Genomic DNA, 26,545 nt, shown 5'->3' on the forward strand with positions numbered 1-26,545 from the left:
AGCAGATTGAATCATATATCAAACATGATTACAAACATAAATTATGCTTATCTGATCATTTCCTTTTCTTCTGATGGAAACAGTCCACAGCTGCATTCATTACTTTTGGGAATTAAGAACCTGGCCACCAGTTGGAGGCAAAGACACCCCAGCCAAAGGCTTAAATACTCCTACCACTCCACTCACCCCCCCAGTCATTCTGCAGAGGAACAAGGAACAGTAGAAGAAATATCAGGGTGAAAAGGTGCCAGAAGAATATAAGGACGCCCCACATAAAATTACGGGTGGGGAGCTGTGGACTCTTTCCATCAGAAGAAAAACAGAATTTATGCTTACCTGATAAATTATTTTCTCCAACGGTGTGTCCGGTCCACGGCGTCATCCATAACTTGTGGGAATATTCTCTCCCCAACAGGAAATGGCAAAGAGCACAGCAAAAGCTGTCCATATAGTCCCTCCTAGGCTCCGCCCACCCCAGTCATTCGACCGACGGACAGGAGAAAAAACAGGAGAAACCATAAGGTGCCGTGGTGACTGTAGTTAAAGAAAGAAATTCATCAAACCTGATTAAAAAACCAGGGCGGGCCGTGGACCGGACACACCGTTGGAGAAAGTAATTTATCAGGTAAGCATAAATTTTGTTTTCTCCAACATTGGTGTGTCCGGTCCACGGCGTCATCCATAACTTGTGGGAACCAATACCAAAGCTTTAGGACACGGATGAAGGGAGGGAGCCAATCAGGTTACCTAAACAGAAGGCACCACGGCTTGCAAAACCTTTCTCCCAAAAATAGCCTCCGAAGAAGCAAAAGTATCAAATTTGTAGAATTTGGCAAAAGTGTGCAGGGAAGACCAAGTCGCTGCCTTACATATCTGATCAACAGAAGCCTCGTTCTTGAAGGCCCATGTGGAAGCCACAGCCCTAGTAGAGTGAGCTGTGATGCGTTCAGGAGGCTGCCGTCCGGCAGTCTCGTAAGCCAATCGGATGATGCTTTTCAGCCAAAAGGAAAGAGAGGTAGCAGTAGCTTTTTGACCTCTCCTCTTGCCAGAATAAAAGACAAACAGAGAAGACGTTTGTCTGAAATCCTTTGTTGCTTCTAAATAGAACTTTAAAGCACGAACTACATCTAAATTGTGTAACAAACGTTCCTTCTTTGAAACTGGATTCGGACACAAAGAAGGCACAACTATTTCCTGGTTAATATTCTTGTTGGAAACAACCTTTGGAAGGGAAACCAGGTTTAGTACGCAAAACAACCTTATCTGAATGGAACACCAGATAGGGCGGATTACACTGCAAAGCAGATAACTCAGAAACTCTTCTAGCAGAAGAAATAGCAACCAAAAACAGAACTTTCCAAGTTAACAACTTGATATCTATGGAATGTAGAGGTTCAAACGGAACCCCCTTGAAGAACTGAAAGAACTAAATTCAGACTCCAGGGAGGAGTCAAAGGTCTGTAAACAGGCTTGATCCTGACCAAAGCCTGAACAAAAGCTTGAACATCAGACACAGCTGCCAGTCGTTTGTGTAATAAGACAGATAAAGCAGAAATCTGTCCCTTTAGAGAACTCGCTGATAATCCCTTATCCAAACCCTCTTGGAGAAAGGAAAGGATCCTAGGAATTTTGATCTTACTCCATGAGAATCCCTTGGATTCACACCAACAGATATATCTTTTCCATATTTTATGGTAAATTTTTCTAGTTACAGGTTTTCTGGCTTGAACCAGAGTATCTATTACAGAATCCGAAAACCCACGCTTAGATAAGATCAAGCGTTCAATTTCCAAGCCGTCAGCTGGAGGGAAACTAGATTTGGATGTTCGGATGGACCTTGTACTAGAAGATCCTGTCTCAAAGGTAGCTTCCATGGTGGAGCCGATGACATATTCACCAGGTCTGCATACCAATTTCTGCGTGGCCACGCAGGAGCTATCAAGATCACAGAGGCCCTCTCCTGCTTGATCCTGGCTACCAGCCTGGGAATGAGAGGAAACGGTGGAAACACATAAGCTAGGTTGAAGGTCCAAGGCGCTACTAATGCATCCACTAGAGTCGCCTTGGGATCCCTGGATCTGGACCCGTAGCAAGGAACCTTGAAGTTCTGACGAGACACCATCAGATCCATGTCTGGAATGCCCCATAATTGAGTCAACTGGGCAAATATCTCCGGGTGGAGTTCCCACTCCCCCGGATGGAATGTCTGACGACTCAGATAATCCGCCTCCCAGTTTTCCACTCCTGGGATGTGGATCGCAGATAGGTGGCAGGAGTGATCCTCCGCCCATTTTATGATTTTGGTCACTTCTCTCATCGCCAGGGAACTCCTTGTTCCCCCCTGATGGTTGATGTAAGCAACAGTCGTCATGTTGTCTGATTGGAATCTTATGAATCTGGCCTTTGCTAGTTGAGGCCAAGCCCTGAGAGTATTGAATATCGCTCTCAGTTCCAGAATGTTTATCGGGAGAAGAGACTCTTCCCGAGACCATAGACCCTGAGCTTTCAGGGAGTCCCAGACCGCGCCCCAGCCCACTAGACTGGCGTCGGTCGTGACGATGACCCACTCTGGTCTGCGGAAGCTCATTCCCTGGGACAGGTGATCCTGGGTTAGCCACCAACGGAGTGAGTCTCTGGTCTTCTGATCTACTTGAATCACTGGAGACAAGTCTGTATAGTCCCCATTCCACTGTTTTAGCATGCACAGTTGTAATGGTCTTAGATGAATTCGCGCAAAAGGAACTATGTCCATTGCTGCAACCATCAACCCTACTACTTCCATGCACTGAGCTATGGAAGGTCGTGGAACAGAGTGAAGAACTTAACAAGCATTTAGAAGTTTTGACTTTCTGACATCTGTCAGGAAAATCTTCATTTCTAAAGAATCTATTATTGTCCCCAAGAAAGGAACTCTTGTCGACGGAGAAAGGGAACTCTTTTCTATGTTCACTTTCCATCCGTGAAATCTGAGAAAGGCTAGAACGATGTCTGTGTGAGCCTTTGCCCTTGAAAGAGACAACGCTTTTATCAGAATGTCGTCCAAGTAAGGTGCCACTGCAATGCCCCTTGGTCTTAGAACCGCAGTGGAGCAGTGGCTAGCCCGAATGGGAGAGCCACAAACTGGTAATGTTTGTCCAGAAAGGCGAACCTTAGGAACTGATGATGATCTTTGTGGATTTGGAATATGTAGATACGCATCCTTTAGATCCACGGTAGTCATAAATTGATCCTCCTGGATTGTAGGTAAAATCGTTCGAATAGTTTCCATTTTGAACGATGGCACTCTGAGAAATTTGTTTAGGATCTTTAAATCCAGAATTGGTCTGAAAGTTCCCTCTTTTTTGGGAACTACAAACAGATTTGAGTAAAACCCCATTCCTTGTTCCACGGTTGGAACTGGGTGTATCACTCCCATTTTTAACAGGTCCTCTACACAATGTAAGAATGCCTGTCTCTTTATTTGAGACATGTGGAACCTTCCCCTTGGGGGTAGTTCCTTGAATTCCAGAAGATAACCCTGAGAAACTATTTCTAGTGCCCAGGGATCCTGAACATCTCTTGCCCAAGCCTGAGCGAAGAGAGAGAGTCTGCCCCCTACTAGATCCGGTCCCGGATCGGGGGCTACTCCTTCATGCTGTTTTGGTAGCAGCAGCAGGCTTCTTGGCCTGCTTACCCTTGTTCCAGCCTTGCATCGGTTTCCAAGCTGGTTTGGTTTGTGAAGCATTACCCTCTTGTCTAGAGGCTGCAGAGTTGGAGGCCGGTCCGTTCCTGAAATTGCGAAAGGAATGAAAATTAGACTTATTCTTGGCCTTGAAAGGCCTATCTTGTGGGAGGGCGTGGCCCTTACCCCCAGTGATGTCTGAGATAATCTCTTTCAATTCTGGCCCAAAAAGGGTTTTACCCTTGAAAGGGATATTAAGCAATTTTGTCTTGGAAGATACATCCGCTGACCAAGACTTTAGACAGAGCGCTCTGCGCGCCACAATTGCAAACCCTGAATTTTTCGCCGTTAATCTAGCTAACTGCAAAGCGGCATCTAAAATAAAGGAATTAGCTAACTTAAGTGCGTGAATTTTGTCCATAACCTCCTCATACGGAGTTTCTCTACTAAGCGACTTCTCTAGTTCCTCGAACCAGAACCACGCTGCTGTAGTGACAGGAATAATGCACGAAATAGGTTGCAGGAGGTAGCCTTGCTGTACAAAAATCTTTTTAAGCAAACCCTCCAATTTTTTATCCATAGGATCTTTGAAAGCACAACTATCCTCAATAGGAATAGTAGTGCGCTTGGATAGTGTAGAAACTGCCCCCTCGACCTTAGGGACTGTCTGCCATAAGTCCTTTCTGGGGTCGACCATAGGAAATAATTTCTTAAATATAGGAGGGGGGACAAAAGGTATGCCGGGTTTCTCCCACTCCTTATTCACTATGTCCGCCACCCGCTTGGGTATAGGAAAAGCGTCGGGGTGCACCGGAACCTCTAGGAACTTGTCCATCTTGCACAATTTTTCTGGAATGACCAGGTTGTCACAATCATCCAGAGTAGATAGCACCTCCTTAAGCAGTGCGCGGAGATGCTCTAATTTAAATTTAAATGTCACAACATCAGGTTCTGCCTGTTGAGAAATTCTACCTGAATCAGAAATTTCCCCATCTGACAAAACCTCCCTCATGGCCACTTCAGATTGGTGTGAGGGTATGACAGAGCAATTATCATCAGCGCCCTCTTGCTCTTCATTGTTTAAAACAGAGCAATCGCGCTTTCTCTGAAATGCAGGCATTTTGGATAAAATATTTGCTATGGAGTTATCCATTACTGCCGTCAATTGTTGCATAGTAACAAGCATTGGCGCACTAGAAGTACTAGGGGTCTCCTGCGTGGGCAAAACTGGTGTAGACACAGAAGGAGATGATGTAGAACTATGTCTACTCCCTTCATCTGATGAATCATCTTGGGCAACTTTACTATCTGTGGCAGTACTGTCCTTACTTTGTTTGGACGCTATGGCACAATTATCACACAATTTTGAAGGGGGAGACACATTGGCTTCCATACATACAGAACATAGTTTATCTGAAGGCACAGACATGTTAAACAGGTTTAAACTTGTCAATAAAGTACAAAAAACATTTTAAAACAAAACCGTTACTGTCTCTTTAAATTTTAAACAAGGCACACTTTATTACTGAATATGTGAAAAACTATGAAGGAATTGTTCAAATTTAACCAAATTTTCACCACAGTGTCTTAAAGCATTCAAAGCATTGCACCCCAAATTTCAGATCTTTAACCCTTAAAATGAGCAAACAGCCTTTACTGCGACTTTACCAAACCCAGGGGGGTATACGATACCAAATGAAGCCTTTTCAACTACTTTCAGATCCACACACATGCAGCTGCATGTCCTGCTCTCAAAAGTAACTGCGCAGTAATGGCGCGAAAATGAGGCTCTGCCTACTACAGAGAAGGCCCTTCCTGACTGGGAAGGTGTCTAAATCAGTGCCTGACGTAAAAAAACGTTCCCCAAAGTTTCTAAAGTGTGAATTTCAATATCAAGCTATATAAAATGCCCAAATAAAGCAATCGATCTAGCCCATAAAAGTGTCTACCAGTTTTATAGCCCATATTAAGCCCTTTATTCTGTTTGAGACTAAGAAAATGGCTTACCGGTCCCCATGAGGGGAAATGACAGCCTTCCAGCATTACACAGTCTTGTTAGAAATATGGCTAGTCATACCTTAAGCAGAAAAGTCTGCCAACTGTTTCCCCCAACTGAAGTTATCTCATCTCAACAGTCCTATGTGGAAACAGCAAACGATTTTAGTTACTGCTGCTAAAATCATATTCCTCTCACAAACAGAACTCTTCATCTTTTTCTGTTTCAGAGTAAATAGTACATACCAGCACTATTTTAAAATAACAAACTCTTGATAGTAGAATAAAAAACTACAACTAAACACCACATACTCTTCACCATCTCCGTGGAGATGCTGCTTGCTCAGCAGGCAAAGAGAATGACTGGGGTGGGCGGAGCCTAGGAGGGACTATATGGACAGCTTTTGCTGTGCTCTTTGCCATTTCCTGTTGGGGAGAGAATATTCCCACAAGTTATGGATGACGCCGTGGACCGGACACACCAATGTTGGAGAAAGGAAATGATCAGGTAGGCATAATTTATGTTTATCTTCTTAAATGGAAAGAGTCCACAGCTGCATTCATTACTTTTGGGAAACAACACCCAAGTTATAGAGGACACTGAATGCCAAGACGGGACAGTACAATAGGCGGCCCATACTGAGAGCACCAGTCCTGAACCTCTACCCAAATAAAATGTCTGAAGCCGAGAAAAAAGGAAAAGCCCCAGTGACACTGACTCATAGCCAGTTCAGAGCCAAACTAGAGACTGCAAAACGGACTCGACTGAGCCAACAGTCCTTCAAGAGACACCATTGCCCTAAAGACGGTCCCCCCAACTCTCCCCTCCCAAATGAAGGGTAAAGCAGCTGAAATCCCCTAGGGGAACAAGGCAAAGGAGGACAGAGGAAACCGAAAAGGCCCCTTAATACAAAAACAGCACCTCCAAGAGTGGGACTAGCACACAGAGACCCAAATGAACCCAAACAGGGAAGGAGGTCATGCCTATACCAGGCGAAACCCGGGATAAAACCGGGCACGGAGACCAAAAGACGTCTCCCCAACATCATACAAGCAAGGAACACAACTATAGAGGCAAAAACCTCCAATCGCCTCCACTAGAATACCCAAGGATTCGACCGTGAAAGAGCGTGTAACAGACCCAGGCAAAACCCCAAGTTCGAGAACACAGAGTCCCTAACAGGACGACACAGAGGAAGCTTGCAAGGAAGAAGAAACAGTCATCAAAAAACAGACCACACAAAACAGCCCCCAACAGAGGGCACGCTCCAGACAACCTAAGCCGCCGGACCTACTCACAGGTCCCTAAAAAAGGGGAACATAAAGCCTCCATTGAGGCCCCCCGAGAAGGAGAGAATACCCTCAGAACCCAAAGGAAGAGGAAACAGACTCCTGTCAAGGAACAAGGAGAAAGGAAAAACCCATCTCCTAGCAGACTGAGCTATCAGAATAGACTCAGCAAGCTCACATATCCCAAAGGATAAGTACAACCCTACTCTGAAACCAGACAAAACCATAGACCTAAGAATCTATCAAACAGGCCCCCACAGTCTGAGATGGAACCAGCAAGGTAGGAGAATCACCAAGTAAGGACTCCCTAAAAAGAGAATATCCCCTAAAGAAAAAGGGAAGAGGCCAGAAGGGAAATAACCGTCTTTAAGGCCAGAAGCCACCGTTTAAACAGGAAGAAAAAATTCTGCAAATGTCCTAAAGAGGACCTCCTCACAAGTAGCTTGCCCAACAGAGGCACAGCTAATACATTCGCCTGCAGAGTAGAGAATCCACAGGTACACTGGCAAACTAACAGGGGAATGCAACCCTAAGGCGCACTAGAAACTGGAATCCTGCATCAGCAGCAGGGTAGAAACCCACATTCTTGAGGCGCAAGCCACCCAGCTAACCACAGATGACATGGGTTACTCTGTGGGGAGGAGTAATAAATACTCTGATAAACCGGGCCAACCCAGACCCGGTCCATTATATGGAGCAAGGACATAGCTCAAGTTTCCACCATTGTGGAACATCCCTACCAGCCCTGAGATCCAAAACAACCCAAAACTGGGACAGGAGCGAAGCCCCAGAAGAAAAACAGGTCCGGATACCTAATAGTTCAGGCAACTATACCCTGGAACTAAACACCCCGACTGGCCAAAAAAACAGACAAAGGGAATGGAGCATATCCAGAGAATCCAGACAGCGAAGAGAACTCAAAAGCCCCAACCAAATGAAGGAACTACCCCTAGATAAAGTCCAACTCTCCAAGGAGCAAGGCTAGAAGTCAAATGAAGGGACTTCACAAGGCCTCAGGACAACAGAATATATACCTCGAGTTTCCAAAACCCTACTAGCAGGGCTAGTCTCCCCATCACCTCCACACAGGCAGAGGACACAAGGGAGAGAAAGGTGCTAAACCTTCCCAGCTCCAGGAAACCCAGTGCTAAGCAAGTCCCTACAGGGATCAACCAACATCCGAAACACAGATCCCCAAAAGGAGATCTAACCACCCGGAGACAATGGAAGAAGATCCAAAGGTCTCATAACTCAAACAGACCCTACGCGTCCCAGAGTAAGAGTCGTATCTAGATACACTAGAAACAACTTACACGCACCCCCTTAAGGTGCCAAAATCTGCAACAGGTCACAGCTACCTTCATGCTGTTGGATCAAGCCCCAATAGAACTATCCAGAAGCCTAAAACAGAAGTCCAAACCACTCAACCAGTGACAACTGGCGCTACGCCTGCCAGCCCTCCCCCACATGGAGGAGGAAACTCTAGGTCCTGATGAAATCAGATGTCAGAGAGAGTGACGCAGCGAAACCCTCCCCTGCCCGGTCATCTATGACTGAAGGCTATAAGGACTGAAACAATCATTTCCCGTCTCGCTAACACACAGGTCCTCTTGAATGCTTAGTTGAACATAAAAAACAATGATAACTTGAGCACTCAGCGCTACTACCGAACCAGTCCAGCAGAAAACAGCGGCACGTGACTGAACAGCCTCAAAACCGAACGAACCCGATAGGACCAGCCTGTACTCAGGGTCCTAACAGGAAAGCTGCATAAATTCTCCCACATAGGGGAAAAACAGAAAATAGATATTATTAAACATAGGGCTAACGTGTCCAAACAACTTCCGGAGAAGTAACAATAAGTATCAATCCCAGATGGTTCCCGAAGGAAACAAACAGAAATAAAAGACATCCAATTGGATACAAAATAAAATATAAGGCAACCCGAAGGTTAACGCCCAAAAGACCCCGGCCTACCTGCAGGACCAGCCAAATGGAACCCTATCGTTCAAAAAAACTGGGAAAGATCTAAAACAAATGACAAACAGGAGATAACTCCCCTGTCTAAGGAGGTGCACCAATCGAATTATCAGACTGAAATTCCCCATATCTGTTAATGATAGGGTCATTCAATAACTGAAAAAGATGTCTAAGCAACACGCTAAGGCGCGCAATCCTGTAACGAAAGGCACAACACTCCGGAACAGTTACACCAGCAGGGAACTGTAAAGGCCCACCCCAAGTCGGAAGACCCTGGACAATAGGGCACGAGCACAATCTCAAATAAACGTCTGGACTTTGCAGACGTACCATCGCTAACATTATTTGGAAGCGAAAACGTGCTGCAACATCTGGGGGGAACACGCCACCCCGCATGGAGGAACCATAAACTGGGTTACCCGTATGTGTAGAAGTATGAATTGTTAGGGAACTCGCCTCCTTGAGGACGGGGCCCCCAGAGGGGGATGGCTCAACAGGCCCCTGATTCCCTGAGCCCGAGGAACCAGGCACTCTAATATGACATACGGAACAAAACATGTGTCAATGAGGCCAATCCGGAGTCCTCACCGGACACAGAATCGGAAATCAAAATAGTCTCTGTATTAGAATCCTCTGTAACTGAATCTGAAATGAGCACAGCCTCAGCATCAGAATCCTCCATAACTGGAAAGAGGAAATATCAATATGGACTAAAGTATTAAACAAAAACTGCACCTGACACCCACAATGGCTGGGGCACTCACCACCTCCTATGACCAGACCCCTGCGGACTAGAATATTCCCTTCGCCACATGGTCAGGAATGCGGAAATGGGGAATGGAACATAATCATGCCTGAAAACAAGGTGAACCCTACAGTCCAAAAAAGCGCGCCCAACCAAAAGGCTGCGTCACTACGAAAGGCCTCAAAGTTAAAACCACAAGCCCATAAACATCACACATAAGCAGGTTGAATCACATAACAAACATGATTATAAACCCCCCTGTTCAATAACCCCCCTCAGGAGATATTAACCCTCGAATCCAAGATACTAACGGAGACTCACTGAAACCCATATGTCATATAGTTAGACCCGCAAGGTACATTGACGATAAAGTAAAATTAAACGATCTTACCGGAATCTACACCGTGGAACAGGAACACAGCCTTTCATGTGTGATGAATAGTGGCATCACCTCCGCCATGGACTTGAGAGAAGAAAGCAGGCAGCGGAGTGAAGTTTGACAACGCCGATTGCTTGAGGAGCTGTTAATATGAGTCAGGATGGTTTCGCAGAGAGACTCTCTCCCTGCATCTCCGGACTCTAACTTTCATCCAAGACCTCACTGAGAGACTGAAAGGACTACTTAACTCCTGTCCCATGCTGAAGAGTACTACCCTCCATAAGAGACAAGAAACAAAAATGAAAAATTCTGACATTTCTCTGCCAACCTCCTGGGACGAAAGGCAAAGAATGACTGGGGGATGAGGGAAGTGGGAGGAGTATTTAAGCCTTTGGCTGGGGTATCTTTGCCTCCTCCTGGTGGCCAGGTTCTTAATTCCCAAAAGTAATGAATGCAGCTGTGGACTCTATCTATTTAAGAAGAAACCCCCCCCTGTTCAATAATCCCCCTCAAGAGATATTAACCCTTGATTCCAAGATACTAAAGGAGACCCACTGACACCCTGTATTTTTCATGTGAGTTTGCAGTAACAAATGAGTTACAGTACAATCATGAAGAAGTAAAATGAAACAATCTTACCGGAATCTACGTCGTGGAACAGGAACACGGCCCATCAAGTGTGGCAGATAGTAGTCTCGCCTCCGCCATGGACTTGAGAGAAGGAAGCAGGCAGCGAAGCAATGTTCGACAATGCCAATTGCTTGTGGAGTTGTTAAAATGAGTCGTGATGGTTTCGCAGAAAGACTCTTCCTGCATCTCCGGACTCTAACTTTCACTAGCCCTCACTGAGAGACTGACAGGATTACTTAAAACTCTTACCCATGTCGAAGAGTACTACCTTCCGTAAGAGACGAAAACAAACTTCTGACACTTCTCTGCCAACCTCCTTGGACGAAAGGCAAAGAATGACTGGGGGATGAAGGGAATGGGAGGAGTATTTAAGCCTTTGGCTGGGGTGTCTTTTCCTCCTCCTGGTGGCCAGGTTCTTATTTCCCAAAAGTAATAAATGCAACTCTGGACTCTTTCCATTTATGAAGAAAATTATGTTTTTTTCTTCTTCCAAGCCAGACCAGCGATCCCTCGTCCGCAGATTCTCTGTACTTACGTCAGCAATGACGAATCTGGCTTCCTCCAATCATGGCTGCCCCCCAGAGCAAACTGAGGCCACACCATGATTGGAGGAAGGCGATTTTATCATTGCTGTGCCAAGTACAGCATGAGAAGTGAGCGGGGGATCACTAGTCTGGTTTGGAAGAAGAAAAAGGTAAGTATTTTAACAAAACCGCTGCAATATAAACTTTCATGAATGAAAGTGCCCCTGTTTTTAATAGTATTTTTTAAAAACCGGGCACTCATTCATGAAAATTTACATTCACTTTAAATATACTTACTTAGACAATTGCAAAGCAAATGAACAGGTTATATAGCAAAATGTTAGTTGAAGACCTGGCTACAGAGCTTATGCCTATTGCATTTTGTTCCCTGGATGGATATTAAAGCATTTGTGTTTCTTTTGTTACATGGAAAAAAGGACATATGTATTTTTTATCTAATTAAACTATTATCCCAGAGACAATCTATGTGAAGGCACTTGCTATTAATTTCAAAATGTAAAATGAACAACTTTAATCTATTTCATACAATTTTATATATATATATATATATATATATATATATATATATATATATATATATAACATGCTTAAATAGTGCTTTGATCAGCATGAAATAAGTATTGAGTGTAATATCCCTTTAAGGCCTTTGTATTTATATATTTTTGGCAGACGTGCCAATTGATTAGGTTTCTTATATTTTTTTTCACATGCAAATTTGACTTACATAGGATTCTGCATTTGTCATATATTACTCATGTTATAACATAATGTAATAGCGATAACTGATGAATATGACCATCTCTGCTTACCAAGCCATTTCTGTCTTTAGGGGGCAGGTTTAAAGCTCTCACTATATAGAGGCGCACCAGGCACTGCTGAGGTCTGTGTTCAGGAATGTAAGGAAACATTGTGTCAGGTGTTCCAAGATCTTGATTGAATTGGTAGATCTTAAATGAAGCCTGAAAGGAAAAAACAGGTATGAGTATATGAAAAAATATGTGTATATCATACTTAACTATAGAAACACAATCAAATAACAGTAAAATGCTAAATAAAAACCAATATGGCCCATTAACAATAAGTTTCCAAAAAGCTACAGTCATGTGTTTTACAAGAATGTTCCAAGAAGGGGAAAATATCAACAAGACCCTCAGTGTTGGAGTAAAATGTGAAAGATCGACATCTGTAATGTTGGTGTTTATGTTTACATTGTATGGATCCAATCAAGCAAACACAGACCCTTATTTTGGGATAGATTACAAGTGGAGCGTTAATTTATAGAGCCCGTAAACTGGCAAATTCGCCCTCACGATAAATAATTAATAAACAAATTAATTAACTAGAGATCAGATCTCTGGTTAATTTTCCAAAATAAAGAAACTTTTACACCTAGATTACAAGTTTTGCGTTCGTGTTTTAACGCTGAAAAAACAGTAGCGTAACGAGTCTTGTCAGTATAAATGTACCCACAAGCATTTTAGCCTCTGAGGCCAATTTATTAAAGGTCTTGCGGACCTGATACGACAGTGCGGATCAGGTCCGCAAGACCTCGCTGAATGCGGAGAGCCATACGCTCTCCATATTCAGCATTTCACCAGCAGCTCACAAGAGCTGCTGGTGCAACGCCGCCCCCTGCAGATTCACGGCCAAACGGCCGCCAGCAGGGAGGTGTCAATCAACCCGATCGTACTCAATCGTGTTGAATTGTGGCGATGTCTGTCCGCCTGCTCAGAGCAGGCGGACAGGGTTATGGAGCAGCGGTCTTTAGACCGCTGTTGTTTCTGGCGAGTCTGAAGACTCGCCAGAAACATGGCCCTTCAAGTTCCATACGGGGCTTGATAAATGGACCTCAATAACGCAACGTCAGTCCCGCACTCAAAAAAATGACGTTTTTGTGTGGGATTTCCATAGCGCTGCCATTACAAGTTTTTCGTGAGGCTAAAAAGCATGCGTTCCAGCCTATACCGACACTATAGGTACCGCAATCTGAGACCAGTAATTATGGGTTTTACACAACAAAATTGTTACACAAAACTCATAACTAAAGTGTTGCAAAGTACACTAACACCCATAAACTACCTATTAACCCCTAAACCGAGGCCCTCCCGCATCACAAACACTAAATTAAACTTATTAACCCCAATCTGCCGCTCCCGACATTGCCGCCACTAATAAAATGTATTAACCCCTATTTCGCCGTTGCCCGACATCGCCGCTGCTATAATATAGTTATTAACCCCTATTCCCCTGCACCCCAACATCGCCCACACTATAATAAAGATATTAACCCCTAATCCGCCGCTCCCCAACATCACTGCCACTAAATAAAGTTATTAACCCCTAAACCTCTGGCCTCCCACATTACTGCCACTAAATAAACCTATTAACCCCTAAACCGACAGCCCCCCACATCGCAAAAAAATAAATTAAACTATTAATCCCTAAACCTAACAACTCCCTAACTTTAAATTAAAATTACAATATCCCTATCTCAAAATAAATAGAAACTTACCTGGGAAATTAAAAAAACCTAAGTTTAAACTATAAATTAAACTAACATAACTATTATACTAAAATTTAAATAACTGTCAATTAAATAAATTCAATTACACATTAAAAAAACTAAAACTACTAAAAAAAATTAATAATACTAAATTACAAAAAATAAAAAAATACTAAATTACAAAAAAATTAAAAACACTAAATTACGAAATATAACAAACGAAATTATCCAAATTAAAAACAATTACACCTAATCTAATAGCCCTATAAAAATAAAAGTCCCCCCCAAAATAAAAAAACCCTAGCCTACAATAAACTACCAATAGCCCTTAAAAGGGCCTTTTGTAGGGCATTGCCCTAAAGAAATCAGCTCTTTTCCCTGAATAAAATACAAAGACCCCCCAACAGTAAAACCCACCATCCAACCAACCCAAAATAAAAAAACCTAAGCTACCCATTGCCCTGAAAAGGGCATTTGTGTGGGCATTGCCCTTAAAAGGGCATTTAGCTGTTTTAAGAAAAGCCCAAACCCTAATCTAAAAAAAAACAAAAACTAACCCCCGACGATCCACTTATAGTTTCTGAATTCCAGACATCCAGGCGGCGAGGTCTTCATCCATCCAGGCGGCGTCTTGTACCTTCATCCAGGCGGCATCGAGCGGGTCCGTCCTGAAGACATCCGGCGCAGAGCATCCTCTTCATACGGTCGTCGCCGTATACTGAATCTTCAATACAAGGGAGCCTTTTCAAAATGACGTCCCTTGCATTCCTATTGGCTGATTTGATTTTTGAAATTCAAATCAGTCAATAGGATGAGAGCAACTGAAATCCTATTGGCTGTTCAAATCAGCCAATAGGATGAGAGCTACTGAAATTCTAATGGCTATTCAAATCAGCCAATAGGATGTCTTCAGGATGGATCCGCTCTGCGCCGCCTGGATGAAGATAGAAGACGCCGCCTGGGTGGATGAAGACTTCTCGCCGCGTGGATGTCCGACTTCAGAAACTGTAAGTGGATAGTCGGGAGTTAGTGTTCGGTTTTATTAAACTTTTTTTGGGTGTTTGTATTTTTTTTTAGATAAGGGTTTGGGCTTTTCTTAAAAGAGCTAAATGCCCTTTTCAGGGTAAGAAAAAGAGCTGAATGCTCTTTTAAGGGCAATGCCCATACAAATGCCCTTTTCAGGGCAATGGGTAGCTTAGGTATTTGTTAGGTTTTTTATTTTGGGGGGTTGGTTGGGTGGGTCTTTGTATTTTTTTTTCAGGGAAAATAGCTGATTTCTTTAGGGCAATGCCCTACAAAAGGCCCTTTTAAGGGCTATTGGTAGTTTATTGTAGGCTAGGGTTTTTTTTATTTTGGGGGGGGGGCTTTATAATTTTTATAGGGCTATTAGATTAGGTGTAATTGTTTTTATTTTGAATAATTTCGTTTGTTATTTTTTTGTAATTTTGTATGTTTTAATTTTTTATTAATTATTTATTATTATTTTTTTAATTGTAAATTTATTTTTTTTAGTAGTGTTAGGTTTTTTTAAATGTGTAATTTAGTTTAATTTGTAGTTATTTTATGTTTATAGTTATGTTAGGTTAATTTAGTTTAAACTTTGTTTTTTTTAAATTTCCCAGGTAAGTTTTTATTTATTTTATGATAGGGATATCGTAATTTTAATTTAAAGTTAGGGGGTGTTAGGTTTGGGGGTTAAAAGTTTAATTTAGTTTATTTGCAATATGGGTGGCTGTTTATGGGAGCGGCGGAATAGGGGTTAATATCTTTATTATAGTGTGGGCGATATTGGGGTGCGGGGGGAATAGGGGTTAATATCTTTATTATAGTGTGGGCGATGTTGGGGTGCAGGGGAATAGGGGTTAATATCTTTATTATAGTGGTGGTGATAACGGGAGCGGCCGATTAGGGGTGTTTAAACTTTATGGTGTATGTTAGGGTGTTTTTTCCCCCATCAATGGGAATGCGTTACAGAGCTTTTCATTCCGCGATCGAAGGTGTTAGTTTATGGGGAAAGCGTGCACGAGCATGTCAAGGCAGCGCTTGCATTTATATGGAGCTCATTGCAACCATATCGCACGCACAAGGACGGCTTTAATGAAACTTGTAATAGCAGCGCTATGGAGGATGCAATAACGCAACTTTTGTTGCGTTTGTTTCACACCCTCTATAGAGCAAAACTTGTAATCTAGGTGTTAGTTTTTAATTAAAAAAAAGTAGGGGCAGGAGTGGGGTGTTAGAAAAAAACAGCACTGAAAAGTTCCTTTATATTCCGTTCTATGGGAACTGTGTGTTCCCTGTAAATATATATATGTGTATGATTATATGTGTGTAATATATATGTGTATGATTCTACATGTGTGTAAATATATATGTGTGTGATTATATGTGTGTGTTACTATATGTGTAAATATATATGTGTATGATTCTATGTGTGTAAATATATATGTGTGTGTTACTATATGTGTAAATATATATGTGTGTGATTATATGTGTGTAATTATATATGTGTATGATTCTATGTGTGTAAATATATATGTGTATGATTCCATGTGTGTAAATATATATGTGTATGATTCCATGTGTGTAAATATATATGTGTATGATTATATATGTGTGTAAATATATATGTGTATGATTCCATGTGTGTAAATATATATGTGTATGATTATATATGTGTGTAAATATATATGTGTGTGATTCTATGTGTGTAAATATATATGTGTATGATTATATATGTGTAAATATATATGTGTATGATTATATGTGTGTAAATATATATGTGTGTGTTACTATATGTGTAAATATATATGTGTGTGATTCTATGTGTGTAAATATATATGTGTATGATTATATGTGTGTAAATATATATGTGTATGATTATATGTGTGTAAATATATATGTGTGTAAATATATATGTGTATGATTATATGTGTGTAAATATATATATGTGTATGATTATATGTGTGTAAATATATATGTGTATGATTCCATGTGTGTAAATATATATGTGTATGATTATATATGTGTGTAAATATATATGTGTGTGATTCTTTGTGTGTAAATATATATGTGTATGATTATATATGTGTAAATATATATGTGTATGATTATATGTGTGTAAATATATATGTGTGTGTTACTATATGTGTAAATATATATGTGTGTGATTCTATGTGTGTAAATATATATGTGTATGATTATATGTGTGTAAATATATATGTGTGTGTTACTATATGTGTAAATATATATGTGTGTGATTCTATGTGTGTAAATATATATGTGTATGATTATATATGTGTAAATATATATGTGTATGATTATATGTGTGTAAATATATATGTGTGTGTTACTATATGTGTAAATATATATGTGTGTGATTCTATGTGTGTAAATATATATGTGTATGATTATATGTGTGTAAATATATATGTGTGTGTTACTATATGTGTAAATATATATGTGTGTGATTCTATGTGTGTAAATATATATGTGTATGATTATATGTGTATGATTCTATGTGTGTAAATATATATGTGTGTGTTACTATATGTGTAAATATATATGTGTGTGATTCTATGTGTGTAAATATATATGTGTATGATTCTATGTGTGTAAATATATATGTGTATGATTATATGTGTGTAAATATATATGTGTATGATTCTATGTGTGTAAATATATATGTGTGTGTTACTATATGTGTAAATATATATGTGTGTGATTCTATGTGTGTAAATATATATGTGTATGATTCTATGTGTGTAAATATATCTGTGTATGATTCTATGTGTGTAAATATATATGTGTATGTGTTAATATGTGTGTAAATATATATGTGTATGATTCTATGTGTGTAAATATATATGTGTATGATTCTATATGTGTGTAAATATATATGTGTATGATTCTATGTGTGTAAATATATCTGTGTATGATTCTATGTGTGTAAATATATATGTGTATGATTCTATATGTGTAAATATATCTGTGTATGATTCTATGTGTGTAAATATATATGTGTATGATTCTATATGTGTAAATATATATGTGTATGATTCGATGTGTGTAAATATATATCTGTATGATTATATATGTGTAAATATATATGTGTATGATTATATGTGTGTAAATATATATATGTGTATGATTCTATGTGTGTAAATATATATGTGTATGATCATATATGTGTAAATATATATGTGTATGATTATATATGTGTAAATATATATGTGTATGATTCTATGGGGGGTAGTTATCAACGCGTCTACTTTTCCTGCCTTCGCCGGTTCAATACGCCCGCCTAAGCTCGCCTACCATCGCCGCCGCGGACCTGCAACATTTCGCCTAAGTTATCAAAAAAGTTGTCAAAAAGCCGCGCACCAAGTACGGGGCGATGAGCAGCGGACTGTGAGAGTTATCACTCATCCGATCTCGCTGCTCTTCGGCTTTTTTACAGCTTTTTTGCTAGCCTGTCACTAAGCACTCACACTAAACTACACTGTTCTACCCCTATACCGGCGCCCCCGGAGCCCCCCGCAACTAAATAAAGTTATTAACCCCTAAACCGCCGCTCCTAGACCCCGCCGCAACTCTTATAAATGTATTAACCCCTAAACCGCCGCTCCCGGACACCGCCGCAACCTACATTATACCTAGTAACCCCTATCCTGCCCCCCTATACCGTCTCTCTCTATAATAAAGTTATTAACCCCTATCCTGCTGATCACGCACCTCACCGCAATTAAATAAATAGTTTAACCCCTAAACCGCCGCTCCCGGACCCTGCCTCAACCTATATTAAACTTATTAACCCCTAATCTGCCCCCCCTACACCGTCGCCACCTATAATACATTTATTAACCCCTATCCTGCCCCCCACTACACCGCCGCCACTGTAATAAAATTATTAACCCCTAAACCTAAGTCTAACACTAACCCTAACACCCCCCTAACTTAAATATTAATTAAATAAATCTAAATAATATTTCTATTATTAACTAAATTAATCCTATTTAAAACTAAATACTTACCTTTAAAATAAACCCTAATATAGCTACAATATAAATAATAATTGTATTGTAGCTATCTTAGGATTTATTTTTATTTTACAGGTAACTTTCAAATTATTTTAACTAGGTACAATAGCTATTAAATAGTTATTAACTATTTAATAGCTACCTAGCTAAAATAAAGAGAAATTTACCTGTAAAATAAAAACTAACCTAAGTTACAATTACACCTAACACTACACTATACTTTAATAAATTATTCCTATTTAAAACTAAATACTTACCTGTAAAATAAACCCTAAGATAGCTACAATGTAATTAATAATTACATTGTAGCTATTTTAGGATTTATATTTATTTTACAGGCAACTTTGTATTTATTTTAGCTAGTTAGAATAGTTATTAAATAGTTATTAACTATTTAATAACTACCTAGCTAAAAGAAATACAAAATTACCTGTAAAATAAATCCTAACCTAAGTTACAATTAAACCTAACACTACACTATCATTAAATAAATTAAATAAATTAACTACAAATAACTACAATTAAATACAATTACATAAACTAACCAAAGTACAAAAAATAAAAAAAAGCTAAGTTACAAAAAATAAAAAAAATAAGTTACAAACATTAAAAAAAAATATTACAACAATTTTAAGCTAAAATTTTAAGCTAATTACACCTAATCTAAGCCCCCTAATAAAATAACAAAGCCCCCCAAAATAAAAAAATGCCCTACCCTATTCTAAATTAAAAAAGTTCAAAGCTCTTTTACGTTACCAGCCCTTAAAAGGGCCTTTTGCGGGGCATTCTCCAAAGAAAACTGCTCTTTTGCCCCAACATTAAAACCCACCACCCACATACCCCTAATCTAACCCAAACCCCCCTTAAATAAACCTAACACTACCCCCCTGAAGATCATCCTACCTTGAGTTGTCTTCAGCCAGCTGACCCACCGATGGAACCGAAGAGGAGATCTGAAGAAGTCTTCCATCCGGGCGATGTCATCTTCCAAGCGGCGCTGAAGAAGTCTTCCATCCGGGCGATGTCATCTTCAATCTTCTTTCTTCAGCATCCATCTTCATTCCGCCGACGCGGAACATCCTTCTTTCCCGACGGACTACCGACGAATGAAGGCTCCTTTAAGGGACGTCATCCAAGATGGCGTTCCTTCAATTCCTGATAGGATTCTATGTGTATTGTTTTATGTTATCTTTGTATATACTAAATGCAAGTGCCTCTGTCTGCAAATGGCTATTGTTTTATGTTATCTTTGTATATACTAAATACACGTGCCTCTGTCTGCAAATGTGTGTTGTTTTAAAGCCATTGTATTTGTGTATTGTGTGAATAAATATCTTGAACTATCAGAAATAATATCAGTTACAATTTATTAATATTCATTGCTGACCTTAACTTCTCCAACTACCACAAAGTCCTTATTTTCTTCATCCTGTTCATTATCTTCCACAGGCCTTGAACGCTGCAGGTGGAACGTTTGGCAGACATCTTGTAGTCTCTGGAACTCAGGAATGGATTCTAGTTCTCTGTCGTATATCTACAGCAGGGGGAAAACCATACAATGATGTTTTAATAACAATGCATTCAAAGATCAACAATAAATTGCAAGTAGTTGACATTCTTGGTGTGTGTGTGTGTCTATATACACATACATTGATTTAGCATTAATAAAGATCACTACTCTAAAGCTCCTCCTTTGGCAAAGGATCTATTCTGAGATCTAAAGTAGGACTCTGTAAACTGTACTCAGTAAAAGCTGCTACCAGAATGTTGCATTTCTTATTTAAACCAAGTGAAATGAAATACAGCAAGAAAGAATGGATACCCAAGAATGTGGAATAAAATTATAGAAGAGGACAAGTACAGGAGTAAGGAAGCTAGCAAGACACAAGAGCAATTATTTTATCATCAAAGATAATCAAAATCCTACCTTTAGGGTATCATGACCTTTCTGCAGGTAATCTCCAATGCGGGTGGTCTCGCCAACTGATGCATAGAATTTGCACCACCAGTCGTACTCTACAGCCTGGGGGGAGAGGCATAAAGATGTATGAGGTTCCCTCTGTAGAGCATACACTGAACATCAAATATGGGTGGGATAGTGAGCGCTAAAAGCTAAAAAGGCTAAATGGACTTAAAACAGTACAGTTTAATATGACATTCAGATATGTAAAATACATAAAATACAGCTACACAAATAACAATGGCTAAAAACTACATGGATCCATGTTCAGTCTAAAATTATATAATACACGTGCTATACCAAGGAGATGGTGTACAAAATTGTATACACAGCAAAAGGTAAACCAGAACAACGATAAAATATATTGTGGATTAATAACCAGTCTTGTGATATAGGTGACAATCAAAAAATGACTAGATTTAGGTGGAAAATAATAATACAATAGAAAAACAGGAGAGTGTCCTAATTAAATGAAGTCCAATAAGTCCAATGACAAATATCTAAAACGCTGCTAAATAATATTCAGTCCACCTTCAATGTGTCGTGGAGGAGTGGTAGATGTATGTGGTAAGGGTTACACCATAAAAAATGCAAAAAGTACAGAAGTCCAAATGTATAACCAAAACAGTCAATGCAAAAAGCTGATAACAAAAAGTGAATCCTATCAATGCAGTGGTGATCAAAAGCAATATTGTGAAAAAATATATAAAAAAGCAAAAAAAAAATATAAAAATACAAAAATGAGAAAAAATCCAAAAACAAGGAATATGCTGAACCTGTAATTAAACAAGAAAAAAACAATAGTGCAATAACGTTTGTACACTGTAGAAAATAATTAGAAATAAGCTCACCAGTATGTCAACGCGTTTCAGCCTTTTCCAGGCCTTTTTCAAGGCTATGGAAGTCCCATGAAAAAAACGTAATTTTTACGTGTGCGGGACTGACGTTGTGTTACAGGCTAAAAGGCTTGCGGTACAGCTATACCGACAAGACTCGTAATGGCTGCGTTGCCATTTCAGCGTTAAAAGATGAAAGCACAACTCGCAATCTACCTGACTGTTTAATATTTCTTTAAGGACTAACAGATCGGTCATAAGACGCCTGTAACAAACAACTTCACTTACTTGAGGTTCCATCTGTGTTTCTAGATCCGGAATCTCCTATACAAAATGAAAAGGGAAAGCAAAAAGTCAGCAAACACGAAGACATTCAACTATTTACTATTAATAATATTACTATTTCTATTTGAGGTACTTACCAGAACTGTGTGCTTGATGGGTACCACTGAGTATAAAAAAGAAGAAGAAATCATTAATTCTCTGATTATAAAAGTGTTAAGGAGAAACAACATGAATGTCTGATATGACCTGATTGAATGATAAGACAAAAAAAAGTCAAAATAAGACATTGACGCTTTAATTTTCAGGGTCCATGACACAATTTATCAAATGAGATATCAAAATCAATTACATAAAGTTCTGGGATCTAAAAAACCACCCCTTGCATAGTTTACTGGTTATTGTAAAACATAATTTATGTAAGAACTTACCTGATAAATTCATTTCTTTCATATTGGCAAGAGTCCATGAGCTAGTGACATATGGGATATACAATCCTACCAGGAGGGGCAAAGTTTCCCAAACCTCAAAATGCCTATAAATACACCCCTCACCACACCCACAATCAGTTTAACGAATAGCCAAGCAGTGGGGTGATAAAGAAAGGAGTAGAAAGCATCAACAAAGGAAATTTGGAAATAATTGTGCTTTATACAAAAAATCATAACCACCATAAAAAGGGTGGGCCTCATGGACTCTTGCCAATATGAAAGAAATGAATTCATCAGGTAAGTTCTTACATAAATTATGTTTTCTTTCATGTAATTGGCAAGAGTCCATGAGCTAGTGACATATGGGATATCAATACCCAAGATGTGGAGTCTTCCACTCAAGAGTCACTAGAGAGGGAGGGAATAAAATAAAAACAGCCATATTCAGCTGAAAAAATAATCCACAACCCAAAAAATAAGACCTAGATTTGGAGCTTGGCGTTAGCCGTGAAAACCAGCGTTAGAGGCTCCTAACGCTGGTTTTAGGCTACCGCCGGTATTTGGAGTCACTCAAAATAGGGTCTAACGCTCACTTTTCATCCGCGACTTTTCCATACCGCAGATCCCCTTACGTCAACTGCGTATCCTATCTTTTCAATGGGATCTTTCTAACTCCGGTATTTAGAGTCGTTTCTGAAGTGAGCGTTAGACATCTAACGACAAAACTCCAACCGCAGGAAAAGTCAGTAGTTAAGAGCTTTCTGGGCTAACGCCGGTTTATAAAGCTCTTAACTACTGTACTCTAAAGTACACTAACACCCATAAACTACCTATGTACCCCTAAACCGAGGTCCCCCCACATCGCTGACACTCGAATAATTTTTTTTAACCCCTAATCTGCCGACCGCCACCTACGTTATCCTTATGTACCCATAATCTGCTGCCCCTAACACCGCCGACCCCTGTATTGTATTTATTAACCCCTAACCTGCCCCCCACAACGTCGCCTCCACCTACCTACACTTATTAACCCCTAATCTGCCGACCGCAAAGCGCCTCCACCTACGTTATCCTTATGTACCCCTAATCTGCTGCCCCTAACACCGCCGACCCCTATATTATATTTATTAACCCCTAATCTGCCCCCTCAACGTCGCCTTCACCTGCCTACACTTATTAACCCCTAATCTGCCGACCGGACCTGAGCGCTACTATAATAAAGTTATTAACCCCTAATCCGCCTCACTAACCCTATAATAAATAGTATTAACCCCTAATCTGCCCTCCCTAACATCGCCGACACCTAACTTCAATTATTAACCCCTAATCTGCCGACCGGAGCTCACCGCTATTCTAATAAATGTATTAACCCCCTAAAGCTAAGTCTAACCCTAACACTAACACCCCCCTAAGTTAAATATAATTTAAATCTAACGAAATTAATTAACTCTTCTTAAATAAATTATTCCTATTTAAAGCTAAATACTTACCTGTAAAATAAATCCTAATATAGCTACAATATAAATTATAATTATATTATAGCTATTTTAGGATTTATATTTATTTTACAGGTAACTTTGTATTTATTTTAACCAGGTACAATAGCTATTAAATAGTTTAAGAACTATTTAATAGCTAAAATAGTTAAAATAATTACAAATTTACCTGTAAAAGAAATCCTAACCTAAGTTACAATTAAACCTAACACTAGACTATCAATAAATTAATTAAATAAACTACCTACAATTATCTACAATTAACCTAACACTACACTATCAATAAATTAATTAAATACAATTGCTACAAATAAATACAATTAAATAAACTAGCTAAAGTACAAAAAATAAAAAAGAAGTAAGTTACAAAAAATAAAAAAATATTTACAAACATAAGAAAAATATTACAACAATTTTAAACTAATTACACCTACTCTAAGCCCCCTAATAAAATAACAAAGCCCCCCAAAATAAAAAAAATGCCCTACCCTATTCTAAATTACTAAAGTTCAAAGCTCTTTTACCTTACCAGCCCTGAACAGGGCCCCTTGCGGGGCATGTCCCAAGAAATACAGCTCTTTTGCCTGTAAAAAAAACCATACAATACCCAAGCCCCCCAACATTACAACCCACCACCCACATACCCCTAATCTAACCCAAACCCCCCTTAAATAAACCTAACACTAAGCCCCTGAAGATCATCCTACCTTGTCTTCACCTCACCGGGTATCACCACCGATCCGTCCAGAAGAGCTCCTCCGATGTCCTGATCCAAGCCCAAGCGGGGGGCTGAAGAGGTCCATGATCCGGCTGAAGTCTTCATCCAAGCGGGGCAGAAGAGGTCTTCCATCCGATTGAAGTCTCCATCCAAGCGGCATCCATCCGGAGCGAAGCGGCAGCATCCTGAAGACCTCCACCGCGGAACATCCATCCTGGCCGACGACTGAACGACGAATGACGGTTCCTTTAAATGACGTCATCCAAGATGGCGTCCCTCGAATTCCGATTGGCTGATAGGATTCTATCAGCCAATCGGAATTAAGGTAGGAATATTCTGATTGGCTGATGGAATTAGCCAATCAGAATCAAGTTCAATCCGATTGGCTGATCCAATCAGCCAATCAGATTGAGCTTGCATTCTATTGGCTGATCGGAACAGCCAATAGAATGCGAGCTCAATCTGATTGGCTGATCGGATCAGCCAATCGGATTGAACTTGATTCTGATTGGCTGATTCCATCAGCCAATCAGAATATTCCTACCTTAATTCCGATTGGCTGACAGAATCCTATCAGCCAATCGGAATTCGAGGGACGCCATCTTGGATGACGTCATTTAAAGGAACTGTCATTCGTCGTTCAGTCGTCGGCCAGGATGGATGTTCCGCGGTGGAGGTCTTCAGGATGCTGCCGCTTCGCTCCGGATGGATGCCGCTTGGATGAAGACTTCAATCGGATGGAAGACCTCTTCTGCCCTGCTTGGATGAAGACTTCAGCCGGATCATGGACCTCTTCAGCCCCCCGCTTGGGCTTGGATCAGGACATCTGAGGAGCTCTTCTGGACGGATCGGTGTGATACCCGGTGAGGTGAAGACAAGGTAGGATGATCTTCAGGGGCTTAGTGTTAGGTTTATTTAAGGGGGGTTTGGGTTAGATTAGGGGTATGTGGGTGGTGGGTTGTAATGTTGGGGGGCTTGGGTATTGTATGGTTTTTTTTTACGGGCAAAAGAGCTGTATTTCTTGGGGCATGCCCCGCAAAGGGCCCTGTTCAGGGCTGGTAAGGTAAAAGAGCTTTGAACTTTAGTAATTTAGAATAGGGTAGGGCATTTTTTTATTTTGGGGGGCTTTGTTATTTTATTAGGGGGCTTAGAGTAGGTGTAATTAGTTTAAAATTGTTGTAATATTTTTCTTATGTTTGTAAATATTTTTTTATTTTTTGTAACTTACTTCTTTTTTATTTTTTGTACTTTAGCTAGTTTATTTAATTGTATTTATTTGTAGCAATTGTATTTAATTAATTTATTGATAGTGTAGTGTTAGGTTAATTGTAGGTAATTGTAGGTAGTTTATTTAATTAATTTATTGATAGTCTAGTGTTAGGTTTAATTGTAACTTAGGTTAGGATTTCTTTTACAGGTAAATTTGTAATTATTTTAACTATTTTAGCTATTAAATAGTTCTTAACTATTTAATAGCTATTGTACCTGGTTAAAATAAATACAAAGTTACCTGTAAAATAAATATAAATCCTAAAATAGCTATAATATAATAATAATTTATATTGAGGCTATATTAGGATTTATTTTACAGGTAAGTATTTAGCTTTAAATAGGAATAATTTATTTAATAAGAGTTAATTAATTTTGTTAGATTTAAATTATATTTAACTTAGGGGGGGGTTAGGGTTAGACTTAGCTTTAGGGGTTAATACATTTATTAGAATAGCGGTGAGCTCCAGTCGGCAGATTAGGGGTTAATGTTTGAAGTTAGGTGTCGGCGATGTTAGGGAGGGCAGATTAGGGGTTAATACTATTTATGATAGGGTTAGTGAGGCGGATTAGGGGTTAATAACTTTATTATAGTAGCGCTCAGGTCCGGTCGGCAGATTAGGGGTTAATAAGTGTAGGCAGGTGGAGGCGACGTTGTGGGGGGCAGATTAGGGGTTAATAAATATAATATAGGGGTCGGCGATGTTAGGGCAGCAGATTAGGGGTACATAAGGATAATGTAAGTAGCGGGCGGTTTACGGAGCGGCAGATTAGGGGTTAATAATA

The 26,545-nt window shown here is 39.9% G+C and overlaps 1 protein-coding gene across 1 annotated transcript in view; it reads right to left on the minus strand.

Moving 5' to 3' along the window:
• The window catches only part of LOC128636413 (myoferlin-like), a 276,260-nt gene that overhangs the window by 95,998 nt on the left and 153,717 nt on the right, over nt 1–26,545 (minus strand). Inside the window, 5 exon segments of the mRNA XM_053689430.1 lie at nt 12,035–12,184; nt 20,155–20,301; nt 20,695–20,790; nt 21,780–21,887; nt 21,986–22,011. Coding sequence (XP_053545405.1) covers nt 12,035–12,184; nt 20,155–20,301; nt 20,695–20,790; nt 21,780–21,887; nt 21,986–22,011 — 527 coding nt within the window.

Source organism: Bombina bombina, chromosome 7, assembly GCF_027579735.1.
Source record: "Bombina bombina isolate aBomBom1 chromosome 7, aBomBom1.pri, whole genome shotgun sequence".
NCBI lineage: Eukaryota > Metazoa > Chordata > Amphibia > Anura > Bombinatoridae > Bombina > Bombina bombina.